The 26,928-nt window shown below is 39.0% G+C and overlaps 1 protein-coding gene across 1 annotated transcript in view; it reads right to left on the minus strand.

Annotated features, from left to right (window-relative positions):
- DIAPH2 (diaphanous related formin 2) overlaps positions 1-26,928 on the minus strand; it is a 346,935-nt gene that overhangs the window by 264,506 nt on the left and 55,501 nt on the right. The window contains exons 7-15 of the mRNA XM_081897572.1: positions 26,418-26,492; positions 26,252-26,321; positions 24,196-24,332; positions 22,706-22,814; positions 18,782-18,892; positions 8,040-8,158; positions 5,521-5,637; positions 4,787-4,905; positions 3,835-3,899 (exon numbers count right to left, since the gene is read on the minus strand). Of these exons, the coding sequence (XP_081753698.1) occupies positions 3,835-3,899; positions 4,787-4,905; positions 5,521-5,637; positions 8,040-8,158; positions 18,782-18,892; positions 22,706-22,814; positions 24,196-24,332; positions 26,252-26,321; positions 26,418-26,492 (922 nt within the window). The remainder of the gene's footprint in view (positions 1-3,834; positions 3,900-4,786; positions 4,906-5,520; positions 5,638-8,039; positions 8,159-18,781; positions 18,893-22,705; positions 22,815-24,195; positions 24,333-26,251; positions 26,322-26,417; positions 26,493-26,928) is intronic.

Raw genomic sequence — 26,928 nt, forward strand, 5'->3', positions numbered from 1 at the left:
ATATTCAGGGCCAGGGAGAAATTTTCCCTGAAGACAAATTGGGCCTGTCTGCTGGTTTCATCTACCTCATAGCAATTGCCACAAACTTAGAGGCAGAAATGCATTGGGTTGCATCCTTAGGCCAGGTGGGTGGAGGGTGGGCCCCGTTTGCCCTGCAGTTGTGGGGTATCCCCTTAAGGGAACCTGGGGACACTTCTTGTACAGATTCCCAGCTCAGAGGTTAACAGGCCTTATCACCTCTACTGAGTGATCTTAGTGGTCACTAAGAGGCACTGCACAACACAGGGTGACTCTTAACTTGGTCAACTCTATACTTAACCAGCAGTTTGGCTGGTTGATTTCAGTATATATACACCCAATACCTATGTCAAACCATCTGACACCTGTAACCAATAAAACTGTGGCCTTTTCAGTCCCAATATTGTTACCCCATGTACTTTGTTGATGTTATTATTCCAACCCCTGCCACTGGCTCCACTCTGCCTGGGCCTACAATGTGAAAACTTTATGACCACACAGGGAACGGACCATGATATGGGGAAAACAGATCTAAATTTACTTCCTCCCAACCTGGTACTGTAATGGGGTGGGGCTGTCACTTCAACTGTGTTCAGTTAAATAAACAATACATGTACAACCTTCCACAGCCTTTTGTTTACATCTGCATTTGAACAGCAGACAATCTTCTAGATAATGCTAGGCAGAACTGAGTGAGAGTATGAATGCATGTGTTTGTCATGTACACAAACAAAACAAATAGAATGTTATTATACTTGTTTAGTTAATGTCATTTTCTTTCCATCATAAGGTAGGTTGTTCTGCTAGTATGAAAATCCAAAGCTTTTATGTGATGCAAATATGCTTTGCAATTAAAAGAAATAAATTTTCTTATAGGATATCTTTAAAACTAGTTAAATTTGATTTTCATTGATTTTCATTTGAAAAGTGGAAGTCTAAATACAAAAAAATGGTGTGTTGGTGTTTTTTCAAGTTCTGTAGCTTTCAAGGGTGATGTACCATTATTCAAACCAAATCTGCTCAGTTGTAGGAGCCACCAGTATATAATAATGGTTTCAATGGAAGAAGCATTCCCAGCATGAATAAGTGAGGACTTTAAAACTCAACAAACTTTGAAAGGAATACTGAAGCACATGTTTCCAATAACTCATAATAATCAAATTTGATCATTTTATTTTAGAAAACATGTTGAACTTGATGGTAGCTAATACATGCACAGTATCTTGAAAAGTGTTAATCCCTTTTCAATATGCTTATTTCTCTAGTACAGCAGATTTTTCAAATGCTTTATTCAAGATAAAGATGAATTAATAGAGAAGACTGCTGCCAGAAATATAGAAATAAAAAGACTGAGTTTGTGGCAAAATAGCCTATGGCATGATAAATTACCTCTACAAAATTTGCCATAATACATGAACCTTTTTCAGATTATGTGTAACATTCTAGCAGTCAAATATATTGATCCCAAAAAAGCAGTATCTCTAAAAGATTTGTAGGTAGAACTTCTACAGAAGAGAGTTAAAGTGATTGACTTAGCAAACTTTAACCACTCCTCTCCCGCAAAAAAACCCACAAACACATACCCCCAACATAGAATATTAACCTAGTGAAATCAGAATGCAGTAGATGAATGGTTTTACACTGCTCTTTTTCAAGAAGTCCCCTAAATAAACTACTGTTGAACCTGCCCTTTCAACCTCCCTATGGGCTTATAGGGAATGATTCCATATAGCTAACACAGTACACGTGGTTGGCACAGCAAGGCAGCCAATAGGAGGAAAGTTAAAACTGCTTTGTTCAAAATGCAAAACTATCCTTCCTGGCCCTTCAGCATAGGAATAACTCGAATTCCTCCATTTGATCAAAACTGACCAAGAAAAACAGAGTTTTTCCACCTGCTTATTAGACAAATTCAAACTGTGATGTGGGTCTGTTGCCAGGTCCATTACATTTTGATCACAGTCAACCATGTCAGCGCTATTCAGGAGAAATAGGCTACTTCATCCAGGGAGAACCCGGGGAGTTGGTCTGGGTGTTGCATCAGTATGCGGATGATATCCAGCTCTACCTCTCTTTTAAATCAGAACCAGTGAGGGCAGTGAATGTCCTGTGTGAGTTTCTGAAGGTGGTTAGAGGATGGATGGCAGCTACCAGACTGAGGTTGAATCCTGACAAGACAGAGGTACTGTTTTGGGGGGACAGGGGGTGGGCTCGTGTGTAGGACTCTCTGGTCCTGAATGGGATAGCTGTGCCCCTGAAGGACTAGGTGCGCAGTCTGGGAATCATTCTGGACTCACAGCTGTCCATGGAGGGGCACGTCAATTCTGAGACCCTACCAGAGTGGTGCGTGCTCTGGTTATCTCCTACTTTGACTACTGCAATGTGCTCTATGTGGGGCTACCTTTGAAGGTTATTTGGAAACTACAACTAATCCAGAATGTGACAGCTAGAATAGTGACTGGGAGTGGCCACCAGGACCACATAACACCTGTCCTTAAAAGACCTACATTAGCTCCCAGTAAGTTTCCAACACAATTCAAAGTGTTGGTGTTGTTGACCTTTAAAGCCCTAAATGGCCTTGGTCCAGTATACCTGAAGAAGCGTTTCCACCCCCATCATTCAGCTCCAAGGGCCTTCTGGCATTTCCCTCACTGTGAGAAATGAGGTTGCAGGGAACCAGGCAGAGGGCCTTCTCGGTGGTGGCGCCTGCCCTCCCATCAGTTGTCAAGGAAATAAACAACTAACTGACTTCAGATGTCTAGAAGATATCTGAAGGCAACCCTGTATCAGGAAATTTTAAATGTCTAGTGTTTTACCATTTTTATGTGCTGTAAGCTGTGCAAAGTGGCTGGGGAAACCCAGTCAGTTATCAGGGTGTTGTTGTTGTTGTTGTTGTTGTTGTTGTTGTTGTTGCTGTTGCTGCTGCTGCTGCTGCTGCTGTTCAGCCCAGGACCTCAATACCTCAAGGACCACTTCTCCTCATATGAACCGACTCAGACTCTGTGATCATCATCTAAGGCCCTTCTTTATGTGCCTCCTCCAGAGAATGGCAACACAAGAATGAGCCTTTTCTATGACGGCTCCCTGTTTGTGGAATGCATTTTCTAGGGAGGCTTGCCTGGCGCCTTCATTACATATCTTTAGGCACCAGGCAAAAACATTTCTCTAAAACTAGGCCTTTGGCTGTTTAAACATTCTATGGCCTTTTAAATGTATTTGTGGGAGGGGGTTATTAGCTTTGCTTTATTTTTGTTTGTATTATGCATTTTGTGTTGTAATTTTTATTTTATTTTTATGTTGTGAACCAGCTGAGATCTTTGGGTGTAGAGCGGTATAGAAATGTAATAAATAAATAATACATAAATGAAGTTCAGATAAATAGTTCAAATTTGCCCTGTTTCAGGCACAGGGCAATTGAAATTTGCTAAATTTCAATTACAGTGGTACCTCGAGTTAAGTACTTAATTCGTTCTGGAGGTTCGTTCTTAACGTGAAGCACCACTTTAGCTAATGGGGCCTCCTGATGCCGCCATGCGATTTCTGTTCTCATCCTGAAGCAAAGTTCTTAACCTGAGGTAGTATTTCTGGGTTAGCGGAGTCTGTAAGCTGAAGCGTATCTAACCTGAGGTACCACTGTATATCTATCTCCCACTTAAGATCCCAGGGCACATTACAACAATGTAGAAATACAATATGAAAAACTATTAAAACAATTTAAAATTAAAAAGAAACAGGTTGTAAGTGTCTATTAATTATGGGACCTCAGATTATAGAAAGAAAAAAGTGTTCAGTGCCAGAAATTTCCCTTGTACCTACCTTTTTGGAAAATTCTGAAGCTTTTTGCTCACTTTCTTCCACTTTTGCTTTGTCCACACAGCAATCTAAGAAAATTAAACCATAAAGACCAATGCAAAATCCACTTTACAAGGCAAATATGCAGATGAGGTATACTGAATGAACACCGATTCTGAGCACAACAAACATTTTCAAAAATTTAACATTTCTTGATTCAATAAAGTTTAAAAAATTAATATTTTTAATTACAAATTCAACTTTGTAGCAATGTGATGCTAACTGGACAGCACTAGTTCCTCATCGGCTGAGCAGAAAATTGCTTTATAAGAGATTTTTCTGCCTAAAAAGTTTATGATCCAAAGTTCTGACATTTAACGAAAACATAATAGCCACTGAAGCATTCCTGTTCTCTATGAATGATACACATTTTTATCCAGGAGCACTTTCAACAACTTGTATGTGCCTATCATTACTCATATTTGAATCTTTCTATTCAGCTTGATAACTAGTCAAACATGAATGGGGGGGGGGGAGACAAGCACACACATTTTGGAAGAAGACTGAAAGCTACAGCATGGTACAATAGAGCCCACTGTAGTCACTGCTAGCTGCTCCAATGCATGTGCATCTATTTCGGGTTTCACCTAACCAATAACACTGAATCAAGAGAATTTTGATATGCACATGGAACATTTGTAATAATAGAACGAACAGAAGGCCTCCATATAGAAGTACTGTGTGTGGCATAGATTCCACTAATTAAAAATCTAGAGCATAATCCACATAAAAAAATCAACCCCCTTTTATACATAGTGTTTTCAATACAAGACTTATACATTCAACTCTCTACCAGAGGAAGAACAGAACTTAAAATGGCTTAACATTTACTACATAAATGGTGATCTTGGGGTGGGGGGAGAGAATCCTTAAACAATAATTACTAAAATAGTGTAACATTATGATGCTCACATACCTACAAGGTGAGTGAAATCTACATCCAACCTTCCTCTACACTTGAAGTCAGGATCCATACCACTACAGTGCAATACTATCTGTGAAACGCATTCTTCTATTATCTTGTAATATTGAGGTCTGGTTGCCAAAAAAACACAAAAATGTATTGATTTTAATAACCAAGGCACCTTTTAAAATAAAGAAGAAACATTTTAGTCTACTTAATTACTGATGGGAGCTAGTCCATTTTCATACATAACAACTGAAGGGTTGCTGTTCTGTTTATGGTGGTATAATCCTGCAAATGTGCAAAGATTTTGCGTGCAGAGGATTTATCTAGGTTCAATATGCTATTTACCACTTCTCCGCTTGGTACAATTCCACAAAGTATACACGAAGCTATTACTGGAGATGGGAGACCCCAATCAAACCTTCCTGTCTGCTTCTCATGCCAAGAGGAAAGACTGGATGGCAATATAGAAGGAATAATCAGATGTCCTAATTCCCTAACAAATCCTCCATGTATGGGAGCTGTGGAACTACATCATTTTTCTAGGTCGGTAAACTATACATAAATAAAGCTTTTCCATACCTCATCCCCTTCCCAAAGAGCCTCACTTTTGTCCAGTGAATTGTATGCACTTGTACATACAAATAACGAGTAGTGTGACACTCTGTTATGTGAACACCAAATTTTAAACTGAAATTCAAAAATTGTTGACTTACCGGACATAAAAATCACTGCTGACTTACCGAACATAATAATCATTCCTGATTAGTAGAAAATGTTGTAAAATAGATAGGAAGTAGTTTTCAGATGCTGTTTCTCTCAGCATGTTATACAAAAGGTGGTAGACCTCATTCACATCAGTACAAGGATTGTCAAGGAAATACCAAAATTGTTCTACAGAAAAACGCACCCATAAATTAACACTGCATTCTTGAAGATTAGGCCTAAAGAGCCCTTAAAATTTCTTCTGTGTGCAAGGCAGCACACAAGCCTTTCTGCACACCTAAAGTATCTATTTAGATCCCAAAATAACTATTCATGTAATGAATTACTATTCTTAAAATTCCTCTTCAAGGAATTTTGATTTTCTGCTACTCACAAACATGAAGTGTATAATTCACTATTAAATATAGAAGTACAGTCGTACCTTGGTTTTCCAACAGCTTAGTTCATGAACCAACTTGGAACTCAAACACCGCAAACCCAGAAGTAGGTGTTCCGATTTGCAAACTTTGCCTTGGAAGCCAAATGTCCAGTCAGAAGCAGTGCCTTCGTTTCTGAATGTTTTGGAAGTGAAATGGACTTCCAGAACGCATTCTATTCGAAAACCAAGATACGGCTTTATTCAAACTAACACTATGTACTGTTCCAAAACTTCAGCCTTCTTTGAAATCAAGATTTGATTGATGCTTGTTTAATTTCCCTCTGTCCTATCTAGTTGAGATGCTGCTCTTCTGATAAGTTACTGGGTTCCTTGAGAAGCCAGTTATCTCGTTGTAATGATTTTTATGCCACTAATATCTTCAGTGCTTAGAAACATAGAATTAGTGCAAATACAATATATTACATAGTTTTATTTATTTAAATTATAAATAAATAAAGAATATAAATTATTTATTTCTATTATTTATCTATGCAGACATCAGGGTGGGGTCTTAAAACAACCAACCGAAACTAATAATATGTAATAAAATGTGTCATCAAAACAACAAAAAAGAAGATAAAACTGAGTAATTATTGAAAATTATCCAAAAATATATAAACCTGGTAAGAAAATTCTCACTTTTTCATTATATGATTAACACAGACTGACAAACCTGACCGTAAAGCGAAATTAAGCATTTCTATTACCAAGGAAGTAAGAATTGTTTTCTGAATTTTGAACTAAAGTTTTAGAAAAGTTACACTGTTAGGAAATCAGAGACATATTATTACACTTAGCACTTACCAGCATTAAGCTACTGGTCTGCTATAAACATAAACTTAGCCTCCCCTGCCCATGCACTCCCACTACTCCAATCTGGTGCAGTTACAATGACTTTAGAAGCTTTGCAGTATCATCCAAATCTAGAGGAACTGTGATTAATCCTAACTATAGTTTGTGAAACAAGCCAACTTTCAACCAAAGTTTATGAAGTTTACTTGCTTCCACTAGCCAATATATTTTGACTACAGTTAACAGGACAAGCTGCCAAACCTCCAAAACTGGAAAGGAAATGGGCAGGCAAGTAGGAAGGGGTTGTAGGACTGGGAACCATAAATTAGGAAGCCAGGAAGGCACATTCTGAAAGGGATAAAATCTGTTAGAAAAGAGATGACAGAAGCATTAGGTGTAATCCTTGGTAAAGTGGTCACAAGAAACAAAAGCCAAATTAAGTGTCACCTTTGCTTTATGAGCTCCTCTTCTACTTATGTTTAACTACAGAAGCTGGTTATCATAAGAGAAGGGAATATATGTGCCTCTTTTAAACTTACTTTTCCCTCCGATGTTTAAAGTTATGTCTTACAATACAACCATGTGCATGTTTAATTGGTTTTAATTATTTTAAAATATGTTTTAGCTGTTTCTATTTTAGTTGCAAGCTGCTGTCAGAGAAAAAGGTGGGAAATAAATAAATAAATAAATAAATAATATCCAGCCTTTCCCAAATGGATGCCCTTCAGATTATTATTATTTTACTACAACTCCAATCAGTTCCACTTAGCACAGCCATATTGGCTAGAGCTGACTGGAGTTGTGGTCCAAACATCTGGTGGGCACCCAGTTGGGGAATGCTATCCTAGATCATGCAAGGTAATTCCACTAGTTGTGACTACAACTGTTACTGCAGCATTGTGACCTGAGAACCCTAAGGAGACAATGGGGTCAAGAAGAAATACTGGGGATACTAAACTTCACATACTGATTTCCATTAGTTGGCCAATTCTCTCACATCTAATTCTCCTTATACTTTATTTCCAGACATTCAACGTATACTCTTCAACAGTTACTCCTAGTCTATAGCTTCTCAACTATCTGTTTAAATAAGATGCACTTTCTGTGAATCAAGGGGAAAGTTCCAAAAATTGTACGTATGTCTTATTGACTTATTATTAGTACCAACTGGTCTATGCCCAGTTTGAAATAACATGCCAGCACATATTTTCCACTTCCTCATGCATGCCCCAAGTAATTAGATTATAATACCTAGCACTACTGCAAAAAGCTACTTTCTGCAAGCATTCATTTCTAATAAAATTGTACAGTCCTTTAAAAGGATATTCCATTTCCACTTTGATGTCACTAAGGCGGTGGGCCAACTCAATTAAGTCTTCTTCTTTGTTTTCATCAAACACTTTCAACTGAATATCCAGTTCTTCATTCTCCTTCTCTTTTAGATCCTATTATTCCATGAAATAAATTGAATAGTTTATCATAAAACGTATCTTAATGGCATACTTTTCAACTCTTCTATACCTACAGTACAACCAAGCATAACCACGTAGTTGAAGGTCATATGTTGAGTTTACAACCACCGTATGTTCTTCTCATCCTTTGTATATTTAAGTAAGAAATATGTTTCGCCACAGTATGATACATACAGACTTAGGACTATTGGTTGCTGATACATGTACATGATACACCATAGACAAAGCAAAAGTGTAACAGAAATTTTCACCTTATTATGTACTTTATAGGCATACAAACATCAAAAACTTCCTAGATCAAATAAAAACTTGATCCAGTACAGCAGCTGAAAAATACCTTGAAGGAGTCATGCAGCTATGACACAAATTGCTTGCAACACTGACTGCATTTGAATGAAGCACATGGATATATTCAAGCACAACAGTCCCAAGTATGGCTTATTGAGAATTCTGCTTAAATTGCTGCTCCTACTCTGCCACTACAACCGTGAATGCCTATTCCATGTAATGTGCTCATTAAGGAACTGGTTTTGCTCATGCATTCTCCATGAACAGTCATAAACTAAAATACTATGTGAAAGTGTTACCTTCAGTTGCATAATCACAGTAGACTGGCATCTTTATTTTGTAGTCATGTTGCACTATTAATGCTTGTCCACATTAACCTCAAAGTCTCAATTTGAACAATTCTAATTCAAATGAGGTTACAATGGTGCATATCTGTCCAGAATATGGAGCTCTTTCAATGAGTTTTTTTATTATTATAGACTGTCAGACCTTATGTAAAAAGGTGTTGATGGTATTTAAATTTCTGAATTTTGAGAGTGGTCTGGCTGTGACAAATTCATTTCTTAAGACTACCCATGGCGAGTATCTATCCTTGGGTGGCACTCTCTGCTGGAAATGTATTTCATTCCCAGTTGTAGGTCCTACAAGGTGAAACTCTTCCTCCTAAGAAGTGTATGTATATGATCATATCCTATTACCTTATATCAGAAAAATCACTCTGCCTTGATAGACTATGAAGACATATGAAAGGATAGACATTAAATCTATCATACTGAGTATAAAACATACTGGCTGAAGCAGCTTTGTTCATACTGGCTGTTCTAAGCAGCTTTGACTATACAGTGGAGCTCCCTTCCTTTAAATGCCTCCCTTCCTTTAAATGCTAAGTATGAACAATTATTGGCTGTTAATAATATGAATCTGGTTTAGTAGTTGATATCTACCAGTTTTTGTTTGATTTAAAATACTTCTAACAAATTGCAATGTATGTATCATTACAACATACATCTGGTGAACTTTAAACCTCACAGTATGACTATTTTGCTTTCTGCATCCTGCATAGTACTCCTGTTTTCATATAAAACAATTTTTTGCCTAGGTTCCTACTTGTGTTTAAATACTAGAGTAATTATTAATTTGTAACACAGTAAAAACAGCATGCATCAAAGTTGTTGTTGTTGTTTTAAAAGAAAAAAAGAAAAATCCAAACTTTTACAGCATGCCACACTAGAGATTGTTGGGATTAATATATCACCTTGAAGTTCTTTTACTATGATCCCTTTTATCTCGCAGATTTCAAAAGACATTCGATAATCACAAGTGAGGACATTCAAAGACGATAATAGGAGAAGTAAGATGACCAGGTGTGGCGCCTACAACAAAAATGTCAGCAATGTGGAGCCCACAGTTAGCCACATAGAACAGAACTCACTGTATTGAGGAATGATGACTATCCCATGTTCATACCAGAAGTATCAAGTAGGCAGAGACCTGTAAGTCATTGAACCATGCAACACTAAAAACTTATCTTGTTTTTAAGTAATAATATGGCGGTGTATAAATGCAAAGAAGATGCAAAGAAAGTCAAACTTTTCCCATGCATTATGCATAAATAATAAAACCTCTTGCAGGCAAAATGAAAGCATTACTTTGATGCAAACAATAGCAAACAAAAAGAAAGCAGTATATAATAATCATGTTATTTAAGAAATCAGTATGGTGCTTTTACTCACAAGAAAGCCTGCTGGATCTTGGTCTGCAATGTATTATGAAGGGGCTGAGAAACATTATCAGAAATACTAACTTTTTCTTTCTAGATTTCTAACCATCCACAATCTACTTAACTTTGAAATAGTCCTGCTGACAAATAAAGTTTAGCTGAGAGTTATCCTGAATTTAAGCTCATTGAAAAGGTCACGATCATTATCCAACACCTAGAACTGAATGATGAATTATCCCTCTATATCAGCTACTATTTGATCCAGGCCACTATTTCAATGAAGCAGAGAAACTTAGTTCAATCTTAAGAGGCCTTAGGTTGTGAAACACACTTAATATATTAATAAACCTATTTTAATTTACCCCAAATGTTATTTTCACTAAAAACCTAATTATACTAACTTGAAGGCTACATACAAATAAGACGACTTGAATTTGTAGAATAAAAGGTTTAATTAAGGGTGAACATCTGCCAGTCAGGATGTTCCACTATAAACCTGTCTGTGCAAAAGTTGTTCCTAAGAACCATTCCTTAATTGATCAGACCTACTAACACCCTGCTTTATTAAATGAGTAAGCAACTGATTATCTGCACTAATCTATCACCTTCACTTTACACATCTATATTCCCTCATTAAAATGTGGATCCTTAACTGCACATTCAAATTAATGTCTAAATTATGCCAAAGGTTAGGACATAATTATGACTGCAGACGGAATTTCAAATAACCTAATAAAAATATGAATCTAGACACAAACAGAAAATAATTTTGCCTTCTATGCCTTATAAGATCCTTCGGAACCTGGCTGTAACGTATTTTCTGCTATTAACTTTTCAAGTTTTGTTGGCAAATATGAAACAAAAGCAAGCCTTTAGATAGATGTATTTTAATAAACATTTTTTTTCTGCCAGTCAACAACTATTTTAAATTTTCAATAATAAGATATGGTTATTTTTCAGACTACCTCTCTTATATTTATGTGTTGCGCAGGAAAAATGATAACTTCAATTGAAATACACCATTTTGTTCCCAGATCCAATTTGATAAAAAGGTAAATGGACCCCTGACCATTAGGTCCAGTTGTGACCGACTCTGGGGTTGTGGAGCTCATCTTGCTTTATTGGCTGCGGAAGCCGGCATATAGCTTCCAGGTCATGTGGCCAGCATGACTAAGCCACTTCTGGCGAACCAGAGCAGCGCACAGAAACGCCGTTTACCTTCCCGCTGCACTATCTACTTGCACTTTGACGTGTTTTCGAACTGCTAGGTTGGCAGGAGCAGGGACCAAGCAACGGGAGCTCATGGGGATTTGAACCGCCAACCTTCTGATCGGCAAGTCCTAGGCTCTGTGGTTTAACCCACAGCACCACCTGCGTCAAATTTGTTATACCTATACTAATTTTTTTAAAGGGACGCAGGTGGCACTGTGGTCTAAACCACTGAGCCTAGGGCTTGCCAACTGGCAGGTTGGCAGTTTGAATCCCCACGACACGGTGAGCTCCCGTTGCTTGGTCCCAGCTCCTGCCAACCTAGCAGTTCGAAAGCACGTCAAAGTTCAAATACATAAATAGGTACCGCTCCAGCGGGAAGGTAAACAGTGTTTCCGTGCACTGCTTTGGTTTCGCAGAAGCAGCTTAATCATGCTGGCCACATGACCCGGAAAAACTATCTGCAGACAAACGTCGGCTCCCTCGGCCAGTAAAGCAAAATGAACACTGCAACCCCAGTCGTTCACAACTGGACTTAACTATCAGGGGTCCCTTACCTTTTATACTAATTTTAAAACAATGGTTTTATATATACATATATAAAAAATGGTATCTGCCAGAGTCCCAACAACCTGAGCAAATATGGAGTGGTATTTAATGCTAGTCCTACTCAGAGTAGACCCACTGAACTTAATGGGCATGACTAAATTAGGTTCATTAATTTTAGTGGGTCTACTCTGAGTAGGACTTAGTTAAATACCACCTACACTCACTCCCTCTTTTGAATGGGACAAGTAGCATTGTAAACTGAGACTACAACCAGACAAGCAAAGGAAAAGACAGTTTTTATAGAGCATTTCCATGGAGCATATGCATGTCACACAACAGTATGATATGATTACAGTTAAGTGCACAGCCCATCGACATAATTAATATAAACAATAAGCAGAAGTAGAGAAGAATGTAAAGACTAAAGGAAAACGTGCTAGCTCAATCACATCTTATATTCTGATTCCAAACTTCTGGGGGAATGTCTCACCATTATGTAGCCAAAATCGCTTGGAGAACCATAATGCTTGTAGCATACATAAAGAATGCCAGGCCCTTCTTTATGCAATCCCTTCCCTGAGAGGTTAGGAGAATGGCAACACAAGAACGGACCTTTTCTGTGGTGGCTCCATGTTTGTGGAATGCTCTCCCCAAAGGGACTCATCTAGCACAGGCATCCCCAACCTGCGGCCCTCCAGATGTTTTGGCCTACAACTCCCACAATCCCTAGCTAACAGGACCAGTGGTCAGGGATGATGGGAATTGTAGTCTCAAAACATCTGGAGGGCCGAAGGTGGGGGATGCCTAATCTGGAACCATCATTACATGCCTTTAGGCACCAGGCAAAAACAGTCCAAGCTTTTGGACATTAAATAATTGGTGTAAGGGTGGGTGGGTGTTATTACGCTTATTTAATTGTTATGCTATCTATTATTTTGCTTATTGTGTTTTTATTATTGTGCTCTGTAAAATGTGTTAATGTTGTACATCACCCTGGGATCTTTTGATAAAGGGCAGTATATAAAATGAATTAATGGTGGTGGTGGTGATGATATCTTGGGGGCGGGATGATTGAGGGGGAGAGACCCAAACAGCTTAGTGAGAACTAAGCATGCTCAGTGAACACAGAATGTTAATTGGTCAGGGTGAGGGAAACGGAAAGCCAGGGTGGGTAGAAAGAAAGATAGAATGGAGTATCCAGGAAGAGGACCGATTGGCTGGAACCCTGGACAGGAACACTCTGCATATTTTGTTTAGAGTCCTTTTATTTTAAAACAGAGAATTAGGAAAAAATATAGAGTAATGTCACACCCAGAAGGTAACACTTGTAGTTTAGAACCCACAAGTTTTGAAAGAATATAGTAACCATAATTTATGTAACGGCTTATGTCTTCTTTCAAAAATTCTCTAAGCAAGCACAATTTATAGAAAATAAGGTGTGATCACCTCACAAAACTATTTTGTTTTCCTCGAGTTCAACCTATGGTCTATATAACCAATCCTTAGGGAAAGTCAAACTCATTAAATAGAATTAATCTAATTCTTCTTTGGCAGTGAAAAAATTCAACAGAGGATTGAGGTCATAATATTTTAAAATGCTAATGTTTTTAAGAAAATAGGTGATAAAGTTGCAGTTCTCCCCACTGAACCATATTATAGTTGCAGCATTTGCTTGATGAAATACCAAGTGTTCGATGTTATAAGAGAGTGTTGGGGAAAATTATAGCCACGTGTTAAAATGCAAAAGGCTGATGCTGCAAGGAGCACTTACCCAAGAAAGTTATTGTCACTTCTGCTATTTATACAGTATAGGGGTGGCCCTGAACAGCCCATCTAATACTATTATGGAAGTGCATTTTCAGCAACCCATTTGTTTTTGTAGCTAAATAAATTCAGCTTTCCTTGGAAAACGTAGAACCAATAATTAGATATAAGTGTTGTTCAGCTGTATACTGGGCTTTTAGAAAAAAAGAACATAACTGAAAGTATATTTTGATTTTATACTAATGGAATAAATTTAGCACAACAGCAAGCTAAACAGAGAATATGTTACATGTTTTTTTTTAAACTGAGGTTGATATTCAGTGTTACATTAGTAGAACCAAACGCTTGTGTTCAGCCAGTCTGATTTTTGCTCTCATTTCCCTAGACTAACATATCACAAACTGCATTGGAAGCTACCCAGGATTCCAAAAGCTGTTTTCTGTGTACCATAGGTGCAGAGGGCTACTATTTGAGATCTTATAAATGCTGGTCTAAGAGTCATAACTCTTATTACTTGTTTATAGGAGCTGTTTATAATTGAAAATTACAAGAGCATAGTTTTCTATTCTATATACACTTAAATTGACTAATGAGAAAAGAAGTTCTACCATCATGGCATCAGGAAGATGAAATGGATATCGGAGATTGGAATTTTTATTACAAACTTCTAGGAGATTTTAAGAGCTTGCACAGGAGTCAAAGTATACTTATAACTTCAGTTCACACAAATAGATCCAACACGGCTATCAAGTATAGGGTATGATTTGGGGAACATAAGATGTGCCACTAACAAACTATACCCAGATTAGCTTTAGACTTGCATTACCACAACAAACCATGCCTTCTTTTATCATTTTGTGATTTCCCTTCTATATGGGCTTCAAGATACTTTTCTTCATCACAGCTTGTTTAGAATTCAGAATCACAATCAAATATTGTTCTTGGCAACTATGATGGCATTCTATCAACTTAATTCTGGGTTATATTCAGTGCTCATGCAATGAGATTTCACCTTCATTCACTTTGTCCATGCAGCCCTCTGTGAAGCATCAAAATCAAAATAGAGAGTTGGGTCACCACGTGCCAGCATATATCTTTAACTTACTGGCAGTAGTGCCTTTGCATTAGTAAATCAGTGTGCAAACAATTCACTCCCTTTATCTGTGCTCCAGCTGTTCCTGGTAAATAACACATTCTTTATTTACCAGATTCTTTTAGGGGACCTAGCAGCTATCATTTTCAATGTATGTCTTACCTTCTTCCTCTTAAAAAAATCTGAGAGTATTTTTTAGAAAAATAGTATGTATTTTAAATATACTGTAAAATGTTTTAAAATGCTAACTGGTAGGAGGGTGGCCTCCTTGAGGCTCCAGGAGAAAGACTTTCCAGCCTCTTCCCATCTCCTTATGCTGTGGTGACCTTCCCGGTGGAAGCCAAACAGGAGGAAGAGAAGCTGTGCCAAGCACAGCCCCGTCTTCAACACCACCAACACACCCCAGTCTGGATCCTCAGGTTGTCTTCCCATGCCGCTTCCCCAGGCACTCCCTGGGTCTCCAGAGTTGAGTTTTTAATCTGCGCTTAATCCATGAAGGATGAAACAAGGGAGCAAAGACGAGCTGGCTGGAAAAAATATGAGGAGGGGGAAGCTTCCTCTTCCCGGTTTCCCACTCGCCTCTCTCCCAATGTCCAGGCAGTACTAAATCAAGTAAGAAAGCAAACAAGAAAAAGTGGAGAGGTAGGGTACAAAAATTGCTCAGAACTTCCCAGCTGGCTGTGCCTCCCTTTCAGCATTTAGCAAAACTCATCTCTGTGATTTCCCTACACACCTTCTCTTCAAGCACTGGACCTTATGGATGCCACCATCTTAGCACGGCAGGAGGTTCAAACATGGACCATAGGAACAGTGGCAATAGCCCCATCAGGAAGGCAGGGCTGCTGCACTTTTAATGTGAGCACTACAGAAAGAAATCTGTAGTGAAACAGGTGAAACTCTCATGACCAGGAGTTATAAACAGTGACGTTTGTGAGGGCGTTTAGAGAGGGAGTTTGAGGAGGAGAAGCCCACAATGCTGTCTCATGCTGCGTGTGAAACCAAGAGACATGGGCATTGAGGGGGCTGCTGCAGTAACCTGTGCCATGATTGTCTTCAGCCTGAGAACATGCAAAACTACACCTGCAGCAAGTGCAAGCTGGTTGCCTTGCTGGAAGAGAAGGTACAGCAACTTGAGGTCCACCCAGTGCTATTTTTCTAGAACGAGGTGCTGGAACTCACCATGAGCACCTCCCTTGTTCTCTTAGAATGGCAATATAGCCCACTTGAGAGGGGCTGGAGCCCACCTGAGAGGTGCTGGGACTGAGTTCCTATGCGTTCCCACCGGAAAAAAAGCCCTGGGTCCACCTATCCACACTGGGCAAGATGTGGAGCGCACCTAAAGAAGTGGGAGGCGCCTAAAGAAACCAGTGTAGTTGCATAAAAAGTGCATATATACAGTGGTACCTCGGGTAAAGTACTTAATTCGTTCCGGAGGTCCATTCTTAACCTGAAACTGTTCTTAACCCTGAAACACTACTTTAGCTAATGGGGCCTCCTGCTGCTGCACCACCTGAAGCAAAATTCATAACCCAAGGTAATATTTCTGGGTTAGCGGAATCTGTAACCTGAAGCGTATGTAACTCGAGGTACCACTTTAATATGTAGAAGACAGGGGAAATCACAAACTAAGAGTGTACAACACTTTCAGGGAGAAGCTGAGGCAGGTCAAAGCACAGAGAGAACTCAGGCTTGCAAGAGAGGTTAAAAAGAATTTTAAAAGTTTCTTCAGCTATGTTCAAAGCAAGAGGAAGGCAAGCAAGTAGTAAGTCCTCCACATGGAAAACTGCTATTGGGTGACAGAGAAAAGGCAGAACTGCTCAACATCTACTTTACCTCTGTCTTCACTCAAAATGAAAGTGATGCCTAACCTGGTGATGACAGAATAAACAATGCAAGAAAGGAAAAGCCCAACATAGGAAAAGAGGTGGTACTTTAAATGAATTCAAATCTCCAGGACCTGATAACCTGCACCAAAGGCTACTAAAAGAGTTAGCGGATGGAATCTCAGAGCCTTTGTCTATAATCTTTGAGAATTATTGGAGAAACTGTGAGGTCCCCACTAGAGGTGGGCAAATGTCTGCATCTTCAAAAAGGTGGGAAAGAAGACACAGTTAACTACTGACCAGTGAGCTTGACACTGATACCAGGAAAGGTCCTAGAACAGATAATTCTACAGTCTGTTTTTGAGCACTTAGAAAAGGATGCTGTGATTACTAAAACCAAACATGGATTTCTCGAAAACAAGTCACGCCTGACTAAACTCATCGCGCGCGCGCTCTCTCTCTCTCTCATAGTGTTACAAGTTTGATGGATCAAGGGAATGCTGTGGATATAGTGTATCTTGATTTCTGTAAGGCTTTTGACAAAGTTCCCCATCTTGTGGAGAAGCTGGTAAAATGTGGGCTAGACGAAGTAACTATTAGATGGATTTGTAAATGGTTGACTGACCAACTCAAAGAGTCCTCACTAATGGTTCCTCGTCATCCTGGAAAAGAGTGACAAGTGGGGTACTGCAGGGTTCTGTCCTGGGCCCGTTGTTGCTCAATGTAGTAATAAACAACTTGCATGAAAGTACTGAGGGGATGCTCATAAAATTTGCAAATGACACCAAACTGGGTGGGGGTAGTTAATGTCACAGAAGACAGAATCAGGATTCAAGATGACCTTAACATATTAGAAAACTAGGCCAAAACTAGCAAAACAAATTTCAGTAGGGACCAATGTAAGGTTCTGCACTTAGGCAGGAAGAACTAGCAGCACAAATATAAGATGTGGAACACCTGGCTTGCCAGTAATACATGTAAAAAGGATCTAGGGGTCCTGGTGGACCACAATCTTAACATGAGTCAACAGTGTCATGCAGCAGCAAAAAAAAGTAAATGCTATTCTAGGCTGCATCAAAAGAAGTATAGTCTTCCAAACAAGGAAAGTATAGCCCCTTTCTATTCTGCCTTGGTCACAACACACCTGGAGTACTGTATCCAGTTCTGGGCACCACAATTTAAGAAAAATATTGACAAGCTGGAACATGTACAGAGGAGGGTGACCAAGATGATAAAGGGCCTGGAAACCAAGCCTTATTAGGAGTGGTTGAGTGGTATGTTTAGCCTGGAAAAGAAGAAACTGAGAGGAGATATGACAGCCATCTTAAAATATCTCAAGGGTTGTCACATGGAAGATTGACCATGTTAGTCTTCTCCTGCTCTGGAGGCCAGGACCTGAACAAATGGCTTCAAAAGGAAGGAGATTCCAACTAAACAGAAAAACTTTCTGACAGTGCTGTTTGAGAGAGGAACAGTATTCCTTGGGGGGGGGGGGACTCTCCTTCCTTGGAGATTTTTAGCAGAGGTTGGATGACTATCTGTCATGTATGCTTTAGCTGAAATTCCAACATTGTCGGGGGTTGCAGGGGGTTGGACTAGATGCCCTTGGGTCCCATCCAACTCTTCAATTCTATTGTTCTATTATTCTAATGATATGCTCAATATACTTGTATTCTTTAATTACAGACGGCACCTTTTTCTTGCAATTAACAGCAAACACAAGATGGAAGTTTATTGTTATCTGTCATAATTGCAAAATTATGATAAATAATAAGTTAATAATTGCAAAATGCTTTGTTATCATTATCCTGCTCTTCTTGTAAGTCATTTGAAGATGGGGAGTTGATCCTTAAATACTGCAATTACAGATAGGAAAGTCTATCATGCAAAGGTGGATTTAAAACCTAAATCCCCATGTCTGTTTTACTTATCCAATATACAGTATATACTAAAAACAGATAAATTCCTAGATGAACAGGATAACTAACCATGCTGTCGCATTTTGCTCCCATTTCACTATGATTACAAATTATAAATAACCATTAAAGTCATACTTGGTTGCTGCATGAAAAACTTGTGTATTATTTATCATCATAAGGCAAGCAGTCATGGTATTCAGTGCATTAGTAGTACCTCGGCAAATAACTTACTGGCAATATTTTCTTTAGTCCACAGCGCAGGAATTCATTTCTCAAGTGTATCCTAAAATCAAGATCTTCAGGGGAAGTGACAAGGGCATTTATGAACTGCATGCAGGCTGCCTGTAATTAAAAATTATGGTAAAAGCAGCTTATTAGATTCAGCCTTCTCAATGCACACAAGCAATAAACATAGTAGGGGGGAAAACGTTCTTAAATAAGGAAATGTACATTCTAACTAAAAACTTATTTTATGGAGCAACACAGTAATATACTTTACAATAAAACTATATTGCCAATAATGCATCCCACTTAGACTGACCTCCATGAAGTATGTGTCAAAAGCTGTGCATTATAATTAAATGCTGGTGTTTGAGTTAGATATAACACTGTAGATGGTGGAACTTATTATTAAGAGATATTATTAGGGCAGTGCGGCCTTTTTCATAACAAGTGGGCCACAAGAGTACTTCGACACATAACATTGCCTTGTCATGCACATGGGAAGGCAGAGCAAGGCCAAAATTTGGCGCACGCGCATATACACAAATCCTTGCAGCCCTCACACTGCCTTCCCAAAGGCAACTAAATGAGGTGCTAGGCTTTGGGAAGGAGTGCAAGGCTCTGGCAAGGTAATAGAGTCCTCCCAGCTTATTTACAAAGCCAGGAAAGTGCAAATGAGACTTTGAGAAGGTGGCAGGAGGACTCGAGAACCCTGTCAGAGACTCGCACTTCTTTCCCAAAACTCAGCACTTCAGGATGGCAGTGTGAGGGCTGCAGGGCAGATGGTTGTCAAATGTTGCCAAGGGCTGCCCAAGAAGGTCTCAAGGACCACAGGCAGACCTCAGGCCACATTTTGGACCACCATGTATTAATTAGAGAGTACCAAGTTTAGCTAAAAGATTAAAAGCAAGTATTATTTGGGGAAAGCTACTGGCCAGCATTTTCTAAGAGGGAGCAAAGACTGAGCCTCATTTTTCGCCATTTAGTTTTTAGCAGCACTTCAAGTTATACATGAAATCTGTGCCCAGAGATACCAAAAGAGTGTAACTTTTCTATACAGACTGCTGCAAGCTGGTGAAATCTTCCAGTACCATACATGCATACAATGCTGTCATTGTACTTGCCTGAATGATCCTTGTTATGTTATGACTGTGACATGACTGAACAAGCCAAAGTACATGTCCAATCGAAAATTAATAGAGAGAAAAGGTGCCATCTGCTGTGATTGTTTTTGCCAGAAGAAATTCTGGCTTAATTGCTTGTATTAATACTGGTAAAGTGAACATTTCAGTCAGAAACGAGTTAATGAGTCTTGCAGTTGTACCTTCAGTCAAGGAGTTTGGATGAGAGAGATCATAAAACTTGCAAAAGCCTTTAAAGTGGATTCACTGTGACACCAGTATAACTGAATGCATCAGAATGGCAGTTCACGTAATGCTATAAATATACAGGTTGATCTTAATATGTGATGTAAAGTTATATATTCTTGATCACAGGGAGTTTCCCCTTTTCTTTTATCTAGCTCTTACACTGGGCACCATAACAGAAGGTCTAAAGGGCAAAATGACAATAACTTTTAAGTGTCCCCTTTAAAAAAGGAAAAGAGAACCTAGATTATTTAGACTACTGCGATGCGTTCTATATGGGGCTACCTTTGAAAGTGACTTGGAAACTACAACTAATCCAGAATGTGGTAGCAAGGCTGGTGACTGGGAGTAGCCACCCGGACCATGTAACACTGGTCCTAAAGGATCTTCACTGGCTCCAAGCACAATTCAAAGTGTTGGTGCTGACCTTTACAAAAGCCCTACACCACCTCAGCCCAGTATACCTGAAGGAGCGTGTCTACCCCCATTGTTCAGTCACTGAGATCCTCCTCCAAGGGTCTTCTGGTGGTTCCCTCACTGAGAGAAGCAAAGTTACAGGGAACCAGGCAGAGGGCCTTCTTGGAAGTGGCACCTGCCCTTCAGATGTGAAGGAAATAAAAAACTACATAACTTTTAGAAGATATCTGAAGGCAGCCCTGTATTGGTAAGTTTTTAATGTTTGATGTTTTACTATGTTTTGTATATGCTGTAAGCCACCCAGAGTACCTGGGGAAACCCAGCCAGATGGGCGGGGTATAAATAGTAAAGTTGTTGTTGTTGTTGTTGTTGTTGTTGTTGTTGTTGTTGTTGTTGTTGTTGTTAGACTATAAGGTACAGAAACTTCTCAAGGAAATTTTGCTGTTCCACAAATAAGGATAGTTAGCAGCAGTTTGAATAAGCATTCTGCCCTTGCAAGGAGTTACAGTGATTAATTGTGATACTCTTCTCTGCAAGCAGCCTAAAGTTTTAAATAAAAGTGCAGGAAACATTCTCAAGTACACTTTGGTAGGAGTAAAAATTGATGTAATGCAAATCTAGACATGTCCAAAAACACTAAATTAAAGGTTTTTCAGGGAGGGGGAATACAGATAAGGACATGCTTATTTTAGTGCGTTTTAACAAACATCAGACTAAGCAGACATCTAGGCTGGCACTGGAATCATACACATCTCCATGATATTTTTATACATCACTTTTATATGTCTGGACATTTTATATCACCTAGGACCAAGTAATAAAAAGAATTTTGCTTTACATTGCTCAGTGTTACAGGAAAGAAACTTGGCAATTACACTCTTCATAACATAGCTTGCATTCATCAAAGAAAAGAGGATGCTATTGCAGCATAACCTTGACCTTTTATGGAACATAAGCTTTCCTTTTGGTTCTTTCTACCACTCAAAGTTTTCATATTGTCATGTCAAGATCACAAAAATAATTTTTGTCTTATGGCCTTAACCTTATAGGGCAGAAGTCATGAACTCAATCGTTATCTCATTCACAAGTTGGTATTCCAGGACTTGATTTTACCTTTCTTGTTATGCAGAGCTAATATACAATATGTGAGGGAAAACCCTCACAGTAATCTGAGTACCGGTAACCAGCCATCTGAGTACTGTATATTCACACCTAAAAATACAATAACCTACACCACTGACATACAAATGGAAAAACCTTTCTATTATGTAGATGAGTTATGCAGACCACAACTTAAGGGACTTTGTGAGTGCGTGGCCTCCACACACACATTTGTGCACACAATTCATCTCTTGAATGCAGAAGGATTCACTCACAATTCAAAACATGGAAACACTGTCCATGTAATAGAAACATATAGCCCCATGTGTATGGCTCACATGCAGCAAATACATAGGAAGCCGCCTTACCCTGAGTCAGACCATCTAGCTCAATACTGTCTACACTGACTGGCAGCAGCTCTCCAAAGTTTCAGACAGGGAACGTGCTCAGTCCTACTCAGAAAAGCCAATGACTGAACTAGAGACTTTCTGCATGCAGAACAGATGCTTTACTGCTTAGCTACAGCCCTTTCCCCAAGCAACAATTGAAAACTTTTGTGACTGGGAAATAACCTGCTAACTGGTTGGATTCTGCCCAGAAGCAGAAGACACTTGAACTAGGGCAGAACTAAACAAGAGTTAGGGAGAAGGAAGGCATATCATTGTGTGTGGAGACTATGCAAGTATTTATTTTCCCATGCTACAGCCAATGAAACTATTTTCATGTAGAATAAAGGGCCATGTTTTTCATAAACAGAGACGTTAAAACTATTGGGCACTTAATTTCAAACACTTTCTCAAAATTTTTTATTAACACTGCATTAAAGGAAAAAAGTTGTCTAATTTCAAATGTCTAAAATATACATGAAACTGTGAATTAAAGAATCTTGAAGCAAATATTTATTTGGGCGCCAAACCTTTAGCCCTCCAAAAAAAGCTATGTCATAACTATATTCTTCAGCAGCCACTTGTTACACAATTTTTTTTACAAATCATTTAAATAGTCTAAACTAAGATAATAGTTATGGTTGTAAACCAAGGAATCCCACCTGTAACTGCAAAGCTTCATGATTCTCAAGCCCCTCCACAATGTTTGAGAACCGCTCTCCATTATTTCTCTCAGCAGCAATTGTTATGGCTCCCAAAATTTTGTCCAGACTGAAACAGAAATTTGTTATTTTAAGAATAAGCGTTATAAGGCATTCATGTACTTTATCTCTTAGAATCTAATAGGCTACTCATTAACATATTTCTTTTTCTTAATAGGATTTTGTATTTTTTTCAAAGTATGTGTATACAAACACAAAACTTAAACCAAGACATTATGGTTTGAATCTGGAGGTAAGTGAAGGAAGTTCACAGATAGAAAATTTTCACATTCTTTCCTCCAGTCAAATGCATCCCATTAAAAGGCTATCTGGAAGGCTGCAGTGCCTTGCTGAACAATGTGCAGGGTGGGTGCTGGGGAAAGGGACAGTTGCTCAAACTGAGGTGGAGGTTCTCCAAAAAGGCTTCTCAGGCGACTCAGGTGGAAGAAAGGGATAGATAAGTTAAGGAAGTTCACAAAAGGAAACTATCTTAGGATTGAAGGCTATAATATTACCCTTCTCCATATTACAATATGCAGTATTATGTGTTTAGAGGCAGGTAGGTCAGTTTTAAAAATTTATCCAACATAAGGATTCATGGTTTGTTTTTTATGTCTGAAAACACACATACACACACACACTTCTTGCAACATACTTCTATTATGGAATGCTGATCTTAATTCTTTATTTTTATTCATTGTATTCCTATCCAACCTTTCCTCTGCAATGAGCTCAAGATGGCATCCATGATTCTTCTCTTTATCATTTAATCCAACAATTACACAGTTTGGTGGTTTAGACTGAGAGGCATTGATCGTCCCAAGTTCACCCAGTGAGCTTCTTGGCTAAGTGGGAATTTGAACCCTGGTTTCCAAAATCCACATCCAACACACTAAACACTACACCCCACTGGCCCATGGTGCAAGAAAGTCACCACCCCTCTACTTCTCCTGTGACAATTCTACTCAGTTCTACCCAGTCTTTCTTTCTTTGCACTAAAAAAAGCATGCATTATGACACTGTCAGCAATGCAGGTCGTGCCTCAAGCCAAAATTCACAGGACAGGAAAGTGTGAAAAGAAAACATGAGAAGAGCCCTGCTAGATCAAACCAAAGGCTTATCAAATGACGCATCCTGTTTCCCACAGTGCCAACCAGATGCCTAAAGGAAGCCCAGAAGCAAGTCATGAGAGTAACAGTCCTCTCCAGCAATTATTCCCCGGCATGCTGCTTCTGATCATGAAGGCAGCAAATAGCCATCAATACTACTGGACATTAATAACCTTATTCTCTATTCAAAGCAGGATGCTGCTGCTGTCAAGAGTAGGGATCATGAAGTCTCTTGGGCCATAAAATAGAAAGGCAAAATAGGTTGGGTGGACATAGAGAAGATCTTGGATATAAAACACTGAATTTAAATTGATCAATATCTAAGTGTATAATGTTACTTACACATTTTCTTCTCCAACAATACAAATGGCAGAAAGTATTTTTACTGTTTCAGTCATCATATTTGGTTGCTTTGGATCAATTGCTCTGGCAAGTAAAAGAAGGCTTCTTTCATCTCCTAGGATTCTTTGCAATCCATACTATAAAAAATAAAAATTGGAATAGTTATATCCAAAATAATTCCCCTCTATACACACATGCTAATCAAATTACAGTTTCCACAACTTGAAATAAATTATTATAATATCAAAACATCTGTGAATGATAGCCTTCTAAATCCACTTTGGGGGCAAACCCTCTCCCCTCTGTCCAGTAAATGATGTGTCAATGAGGTTTTCAAGCTTTACTACTGTTTGTGACAGATTAGCTCCAATTCCAGAGGTGAGGATTTGGAAGAATCCTATCTGATCTCTGCTGGGTCTTACTTTATCTATGCTAATCAGCGGAAGCAATGAGAGAATCCAGTTTAAAAAACAACACTACCTGATGGGATTGCTACTTGAGGGTACCAGTTTAAATGTTAAAACTTCCTTGCTAAATTGCTTGCATTTCTAATTAAAAAGGTAAAGGTTGAATCTCAGCTGACTGAATATCCTTTGTTAAAGCTCAATGTGTTTGACTGGTTGAGCTGGTGCATCAGAATGCAAGCTATACTTAGTTCAATGGAGCTTATTCCCAGATATGTATGCATAGGTTTGCAATCATGCTACAAAAATGTTTAGTCTTTAAGGCAGGGGTTGGCAAGGTTTACCTTGCCTGGGCCGGTTCACTCCAGCGGAGATCCCTCCGTGGGCTGGATCGCACGCATGTGTGAGCATGCGCACCCGTGATTTCTGGCATCTGCATCTGCGCAGACACAATTTCTGGCACCGCGGAAGCGAGTCCCCGCACAGCACTGTGCCGGTTTAGCACAGTGCATGGGGACTCTCCAAGCGGGCGGCTCGGGGGCCGGTTAAACGACCCCCATGGGCCTTAGGTTGCTGCCCCCTGCTTTAAGGCCACAGGACTCCTTCTGGAGAAAAACTGGTAATTCCACCTTCAATTTAGAAGGATGGGATGGGGGGATGCAGTGGACCTATATTAGAAACGAGTGTTGCATTGTCTTATTTTATTATCATGGAATTCCCCCAAAAAAGTAAGAATATTCCAGAAAAGTAGTCTATAATGTAATAGAAAGTCAAAGTTTTTGGTTCTCTATCCTTTCTTAAGTTACCAGTCAGTAAGCTCCACTGCATTCAAAAGGACTTACATTTGTGTGCACCTGGTTAGGATTGTGCTGTTAGTATAACATCTTTATAAGATCGCTAAGTATTTTTCCAGATTGAGTCCACCATGTGGACATACCAAGATGCACACCTCATGTGTTTGTGTGTGTATCAGTGTTTCCTTAATAATAATAAAAACCTATGTGGGGGCACTTTTTTCTTGCCACTGCTCCCTCTCATTCCACATAACTCTGAAGTATCGGTGGGTTCTGAGTTTAAGTTATTCCACATGCTACCAGTTAAGATTAGCAATTGTGAACAGCATGCAGATGCATGTTCATACTCAGCTTTATCTGAGAGGCTGGAGAGAAGGAGGGCCTTTAATGATGGCCATCCATGTGGTGCATAACCTCCAATCCCAACTCAACCACACAATACTTTAATCTGTTAAATGGACATCATATCTTAGTGGACTGCAGGATGGAGCATGGAAACAATTGTGACTGTGTTCCTACTCTCAGAAATGTAATTGTGTGTATCTTCCAAAATTTCGAATGTAAGTTTTCACAACACTTTATATACTTGTTAACCAATGAAGTAACTGATAAATTAGCTGCCCATTATTCTCTCTTCTGACAGAAGTAATTACAGAAAAACAGGTAAAGTATTGTCACCCATAGGCCAAATTTCCCTTTCTTAATTTCAGCTGTTTATAAATACACACACACACACACACACACACACACAGAGAGAGAGAGAGAGAGAGAGAGAGAGAGAGAGAGAGAGTGTGTCACTCATGACCACATAAACTGAACTCACTTGAAGGAAAAACCAGAAGAAACTGAAATTCTTACCTTATTATTCATAAATGCTTTGAGGCACTGTATAAGCTTATGCTGATTCTTCTTGTCAATACTTTCTTGCCTTTAAAGGGGGGGGGGGAGAATACCAACAGTAAGACACTGTATTAACTGCTCCCCTTTTTTAACTATCCCTTTCACTGATCATGTCTGTACTTACTGTCTCTTGTCCAGAAGCTTCTCAAGAACATCCAACAGAAGCCCAAGCCCTTCATGTCCAAAATTGTTAACCCAACTGTATAAAAATAAAATGCAAAATAGTTTACATTTCCTTTTTTACAGAATCACATTAGGCAAAAGTTAGTCATACGAACCAAGTACCTGTTACAGACAAAGGGGCTCCAATGCACATACAAGAGGTTGATGATAATGTTGAATGTGTATATAAACACAGAGATTAACCTCCAACATCTGTCTCACCAGCCTAGTTTGTGATATTAAGGAATCCAAAACTGCTAGCATCTTATGGAATAGAAAATTCCTGTGTTATAAGTATTACAGTATTATGTGACATAATATTATTAGGTAATAAAACTACTTAACTGCCTCAACAGCAGCAGCACATGCACCACATGGATTAACAGTTTGTTTATCTGGAATCGTTAATCTTCTAAGCATTTTTCCCTCCCAATGGAAAAATTCACACAACACATTCACACAACAGAAACGCA

The sequence above is a fragment of the Podarcis melisellensis genome (genome assembly GCF_964234715.1).
Source record: "Podarcis melisellensis genome assembly, chromosome: Z".
NCBI classification, from domain to species: domain Eukaryota; kingdom Metazoa; phylum Chordata; class Lepidosauria; order Squamata; family Lacertidae; genus Podarcis; species Podarcis melisellensis.